Source organism: Strongylocentrotus purpuratus, unplaced genomic scaffold (assembly GCF_000002235.5).
Source record: "Strongylocentrotus purpuratus isolate Spur 01 unplaced genomic scaffold, Spur_5.0 spur5_contig_861, whole genome shotgun sequence".
NCBI classification, from domain to species: domain Eukaryota; kingdom Metazoa; phylum Echinodermata; class Echinoidea; order Camarodonta; family Strongylocentrotidae; genus Strongylocentrotus; species Strongylocentrotus purpuratus.
The window spans coordinates 137095-144140 of record NW_022145570.1 but is presented as its reverse complement, the minus strand read 5'-3'; the positions used below and the strand labels follow the sequence as shown (position 1 = coordinate 144140).

The following is a 7046-nucleotide window of genomic DNA, read 5'->3' as shown; positions in this document are numbered from 1 at the left end:
TTTCGTCTTTTCAACTTGGAACACTTTTTCTTTTTCTTTACTCAATAAGTGAAGAAAACGGTCTGTGTCAAGTTAGTCACTTTATTGTAATTTCTAAATGTTTGCCGATTTCCGGAGCACAGATTAGTCGTTTTGTTTGCGTATCAGGACAATTACCCCTGGACAATCACCCTAGCTGCGAAAGACAATTAATTTACCCCAAATTTACCCCTCCAGAACATAACATGCTAAGGACATATTCGCCCGAAGACAATGACCTGATAATTACCCCCTATAGAACAATTGCCTCCGAGGGCAATTACTCTATGACAACGCTTATAACCTATCATCATAATTTCATCATCAGTATCATCTTCATCATTGATTCATCATTGATTCATCATCATCATCATCATCATCATCATCATCATCATCATCATCATCATCATCATCATCTTTATCATCATTACCAATAAAATTCAAAAGTGGTTTATTTTTAATTCGATACCAATGATTTACATATGTTGCCGAATTGGCACGATTTTTCCCTGAGCTTCCAGGGGCTCTGCAGGGGGAGGGGGGGGGGGGGGGGCGGGTACTCACATATTAAGGCATTTGGGGTATGCCGCTCTAATGGATCACTTTTTCACACAAAAAAATCCCTAAATATGAGTCCCATTTTTAACAAAAAATATCCCTAAACATGGATCCGTTTTTTCAAAATTTCAAAATTGTGAAAAAGGGCCCTTTATTTCGAGATTCCCCCCCCCTAAATTCCTCTAAAAATGGGTAGGGGTTTCGAAGCTTCAGCTGCACATCCTGTATGTCATAATATGAGTCCGGGCTAACTCGGACCAGGGGACAATTCGGCCCAGCTGCAAAAACGGTCATTTTTTGTCATTTTACCCTAACTCGACTCTAACCCTAACTCTAACCCTAACCCTAAACCTAAACATGCAAAAACTGACCGTTTTTGTACCTGGGCCGAGTTGTCCCCTGGTCCGAGTTAGCAGGCACGTAGCCAGAGTTTGATGTTTGGGGGGGGGGGGGGCACATACATGCAATCGATCGAGGTAAAAAAAAAAGGGGTCTACAAAATTTCAACCGATCCTGGAAATTTTAGGACCCCCCCCCCCCCCCCCCCCCCCCCCCCCCCCCCCCCGTGGCTACGTGCCTGCGAGTTAGCCTGACTCCATAAGTAAGTACCCCGCCTCCCCCCCCCCCCCGGTCCGAACTTGAACCCAGAGTTTCTAGGAGCTCGATCCCCTAGAGCCCACTCCAATTAGTGACCTGCCAATGTCACTAGTAATGTATCAAAATATGCTCATTTGACCTAGTTAAATGCCTAAATCCCCTGAGCTTATTATGCCCATTGATATGAGGCTCCGCGCTTCTTGACCCCCTGCACGTACCTGCACCAATTTACGCTCCACTTGCTTGATCGCTTACTTTTATCTACCTGATCGTAAATACACCACCCACCCCCCCCCCCCCCCCTCCCCCCACTTTGAAAGACGTTCCATGTGGCCTGCATGTAACATTTCAGAGTGGTGGTGATGCAGATCAATTTTTTCTGCCGCCCCAAACGTTTTTCTCCCTCCTCCATCTCCTCCTTCTCCTTCCCCTCCTCCTCTTCCTCTAATTCACCGTTATCATTTCATCAGCATCAACAGCAGCATTATCATAAATCAATCAAGTTTATGCCACTCATCAAAATGTTGATGTTCAACTAATAAAATGGAATTACTTAAAATACATCTATCTCAAATCTCAATTGATTAGCATCATATGTACCCTTTCTACATATTTGAAATTTATTCAAGTATTTACTCCATGCAACCTACCCCCTAAACCTATGAAATAATAATTAAATAATTAATAATTAAATAATTAATAAAATCGTACGTTGCGGCTTGCTGGCGCGTATGGCGTTCCATAACTGAGTCACAGCTGAGATTGATAAACGTTTACGAGATCGAGAACTAACTGTTAGATTATAATTTCTAGTAAAAGTGAAATAATTTGATAGGTAAGTAAGATTTGAATGCTAATTAATATTCTGCAATTAAGCCAACATTTCAGCCTTCTCATGAAATGAGCCAGTGGTCATCACTTGCCTTTGAATGGGGAATAGAAGTGGAATCCCAGCGGAATATAGCTCAATGTTAGCGGAGCTGAGCCTGTTTACACGCAATGAACTTCCACAATGTGAATGAGCGGCGCGGTGCGCGGCCGCTGTGGCCGGCGGCTCATTTCACGAGATTGCCAACGTACATTTCATTCATTTTATGTGTAGACTCTAGCTCTAGTAGTCTAGATCTGTCTGTAGTGTAGATCTAGTTGTTTTGACTTTTGATTACACTGTTTGAAGTTTGTGTGATATGATGTTCTATGCAATGTCAGAGTGTTTGCTTGGATGGACCGCATGCATGCAAGAGGAGAGAAGAGAGAATGTTGGTGGTGTTAGTTGGGGGAGGCGAGTTGGCTCAGTCGGTAAAGCATCTGCCTGTCGAATCAAACATCTCGGGTTCGAATCCCACCCAGGCGGATGACTGAAGCCTGCGTTGTGTGTTAACGTGCCCCTCCCATTGTTTCATAGACACAGGCTATGTTAAGTGGAAAACACTCCGTCCCTAGAATAGGATGTTAAATGGAGGCCCTGTGTAAAAAGTACAAGACTAAGAACGACACAAACGTGCTATAAGCCTATAATAAACATTTTACCCCTTATAATTCTCTATATCTACCAGTACCGTGTATAAAGGCTGAAATGTTTGAGCAGTTTTCTTCTTTTCCAAGTCGTTTTTTTAGGTTACTGGTACGTGTAGGTTAGGTTAGGTCATTGAGTGAATAACACGATCACACTATAATACAATGCGGTCACACGATAACATACACAGGGCCAGCGTGCAGCGTGATTTCATGGCAGCAGGCTACGTATTGATACGAGTCTGTTGCCATGAACAATCACTCTTCTTTTTTAGTTCAGTCCTTTAGTATAATACATTCAACAATTCACATGAGCCTAATGATAGTAATAATAGGTACCGGTACTTACTTTCTGTTTTTTGTCTCTGTTAATAGAATTCATGTTTATTTGCTCCACTTACTTTGTGAAATTATTTCGAAATGTAGACCTATGTGAAATATGAAACAATAAAACTGAATAAACGGAATAAATTGAAAAGACGACAATATATTACGTTTCATTTTAAAGAAAGGTGCGCGGACATTATCATTAGTTCAAAGCATCATGACAATGCAGTCACTCACTGGCAACAGGCATTGACAACTGTCACTACTATTGCACTGCCATCTGCCAGCATAAGGACAGGCAACGGCAGTATTGAAACTAAAGTTATTCCTGTCTAACTAGGTCTGAATAGATTTTCCTAAACTAAAGTTTTAGTTTATGTGTTACTTCCTTTCCTATGTCATTGCCATAGTCTTCAATGAGTGGGAAACAAAATCTTCTTTTCTACCATTGTCTGTACGTCTACCAACTAATTTGATTTTTTTTTAAATTGAAAATTTACTGTATCTTTAGTAAGTTTAGTGCACTTAGGTTACCATAACTGTATCCCATGTGATCAATCGTCTGGTTATAATAAACCATGTACATTTAGATCTACTGCACCTGATGTTGATCTTGTATTTCTCTTTTTTCTTTCTTTTTTCATGATACAGATGATGACACTTGACCAACCATGGCGTATCTGGGGAAAGTGAAACCAGTGGATTTTGTGAAAGCAAAGAAAAAGAACTTGGAATCTCTGCAAGCAAGGAGGTCATATGATCAAGAAATCAAAGGAAAGCAGGAAATTGCGGGAAAGGAAGCAAGGGAATTTTATGAGAGTCTTATTGCTGAATCTCCATCAAGTCAGAAGAAGTCATCTGATAGTACATTAGAGGATGATGGTGATCGTTACTGCCAAAAGAAACCTGAAACCGGGAATAAACGAGTGAAATATAAATCATCCAAATCAAAGCTGCCTGCTTCTGATTCTCCCGGGACTAACAGCTTGACAAATTCAGTGCATAAACCCAGAAGTGAACAAGGCATTCACCTGTTACTTAGGCTCTGCCAAGAGGGAAATCTTGGCGAAATCAGGAAAATTGTCAAAGAAGGGAACAGCAACTTGGACGATGCTGATCGGTTTGGGTGGAATGCACTGATGTGTGCTGCGTACAGTGGCCATGTAGATGTGGTGAAGTACCTTGGAAGAAAACATCCTGCAGGGCTGACACACAGGAACAAGCAGGGGCAGACTGTTCTAGAGTTGGCACAAAGAGCAGGCCACGATGACGTTGTGGAATCGCTAGAGCAGATGGAGAGGAAAGAGCATCGTTTTGATCGTCGAACTAGGAATATTGAGGGTTATTCTCAAAGTAGGCAACCTGTCTGGTGCGAGAAGTGTGAGTCTGAGTTTAAGGACGAGATACGGACCCATCGGCACTCCACCGCTCATCTGTTCAGCTGCGGCCATGGCCCTCGGCCGACCCACTACCACCTCCCGGAATCCAACCGTGGTTTTCAGATGATGCTTCACGAAGGTTGGGACAAGGAGAAGGGGCTTGGAAAGGAAGGTGAAGGACAAAAGTTCCCGGTCAAGACGATCTTGAAGAGAGATCGCGAAGGTTTGGGCTCGGCAGACAGTGATGTGAGGCCCAGAATTACACATTTTAAACCCTTTGATACCGATGCTGTGAAAAGACCAAAGAAAGAAAAGAACGAAAGAAAGAAAGCCGTTGCTGTAGAGGATACAAATAGAACCAGATACTCCAAGAGCCATAGACATAAAGCTATGGAAATTGACTTTAGGATGTCATTTCATACACAACCGTAAAGCGTATAAGTTTATTACAGATTATGACAAGCTACAGGACATTGGATGAAAAAGTTCCCTTGCAAAACAATGATTTCTTCCCTCACTGTAGTTTCTTTTCATCAACTTGCTTTTAGAAAATGTGATTTATCCAATAATAATCACACATTGAACAAGTGCACTTTTTTTCTTTCTTCAAATTCATAAGATCAGTAATCACAGATCACTGGAATGTTTAAAAAGATTTATGTGATAGTCTCTGATAAAGGTTCTGACTTTCTGGCAGGTATTATTATTTAGTATTTTATATTTTGAGACACTGTTCATATAAACATATACCGATAGTTAAATGTATATAAAGACCGCTCAAGGGAGACGAGAAAAAAAGTCTGTAAGAGCAGGTGGTCTTTATGTACAGGTTCATTTAGTACATTTTTTTGATGGGAAACTACATTTATTTTTCAAGGGAAACAGAAAATGTGGTCTTTCTAGGCAGGTGGTCTCTCTATTCAGATGGTCGCTAAAACAGGTTATATTGTATATGATATATCTTTGTAATTTATCAAAAATGAATAGACTACCTTGAAAAATATTTTGCTAGAATTCTTATTATTTCTCATTCACCCATGATGAGGTAGAAAGCAACCCATGTGCTCTGGAATATATGCATTGTCACTAAATACCTCCTTGATGTAAAATGTTGCTAAAATTAAGATTTTCAGATTAGGTCTTGTTAAAATGTTATATAATAATCAAAATAATGTAGAATTTAGGGGAACAGTGTATTGAAAGTAGAAAACAGATTAATTTAAGAGGATGGATATACAACACTTATCTTTTTTCCTATAATGTTCAATGCCAATGAATTAAAAACATTTCATATGAAATTTGGTTAATTAATGCCCTAATTTTCACTGTACCATGACAAACACTGTGGCATCATATATCAAACAGCACCCTCTTTCAATGTTTTTCCATGGCAATGCAAGGGCATGTTGGACATACATGTAGTGGAGCTCTTTTCCTTGGGTGTGAGGCGTTATTTTTTTCTATAAAAAGTGTCTAAATATGCTGATTTGAATGCTGGTACAGAAATGGATGTATTTGGATCTATTTATGTGCACTGTCCATGCTAGAATACCAACCAACATTTTTATCATGTTCTTAGCTCACCTTTGAGACATGGAAAAGCAAGAATATGTGCTTGTCAGCCCGAAAATATATATATATATATATATATATATATATATAAAATAGAAATTATTTATTATCTTTATATCATTCATACAAAAGAACCTGACAGAAGCTGATTGCTTGAGGTATTTGGTATATTATGATATATTTTGACTGTCTATGTTGTAAAAATGATGAAGTATTTGTACTTTTTACATGAATAAAGATAAATAAATAACTGCTGGTGACTGGGTTACAGATAGTGGTAAGATTTGATATCTTAAAAACATGAAACATTTTATTGGTTGATTGATTGACTGATTGTCAGATGGATTGATTGACTTATTGAATCTGAAGTGACTTGTTCATTGACTATCCGATTTACTACCTGATTTCCTGACTAACTGATAAAAGAAGTAATTGCTTGATTATTGATTGATGGATGGATTAACTGACTGACTGACTGATTAAGTAACTGATTGATTAATTTATTGACTGACAGATTGATTAATTTATCAATTGACTAACTAATTGAGTGTTTGACTGATTGATTAATGGATGGATTAACTGACTGACTGACTGATTAAGTAACTGATTGATTGATTGACTGACAGATTGATTAATTTATCAATTGACTGACTAATTGAATGTTTGTTTGACTGTTTGATTGATGGATGGATTAACTGACTGACTGACTGATTAAGTAACTGATTGATTGACTGACAGATTGATTAATTTATCAATTGACTGACTAATTGAATGTTTGTTTGACTGATTGATTGATGGATGGATTAACTGACTGACTGACTAAGTAACTGATTGATTGATTGATTGACTGACAGATTGATTAATTTATCAATTGACTGTCTAATTGAATGTTTGTTTGACTGATTGATTGATGGATGGATTAACTGACTGACTGACTAAGTAACTGATTGATTGATTGATTGATTGACAGATTGATTAATTTATTAATTGACTGTCTAATTGAATGTTTGACTGATTGATTGACTGTTGTTTTTTTTTTTTTTTTTTTACCTGACTGCTAAGAAAGCATAAATGCGCTGT

General features: G+C 38.6%; 1 protein-coding gene across 1 annotated transcript; it reads left to right on the top strand.

Annotated features, from left to right (window-relative positions):
• Positions 1-1927: 1927 nt before the first annotated feature.
• LOC762559 (G patch domain and ankyrin repeat-containing protein 1) lies at positions 1928-6240 on the top strand. The gene is made up of 2 exons (XM_001198233.4): positions 1928-2008; positions 3667-6240. Exon 2 carries the CDS (start codon positions 3687-3689, stop codon positions 4824-4826), a length of 1140 nt encoding a protein of 379 aa, XP_001198233.3. The 5' UTR covers positions 1928-2008; positions 3667-3686; the 3' UTR covers positions 4827-6240.
• The last annotated feature ends 806 nt before the right edge of the window (positions 6241-7046 follow it).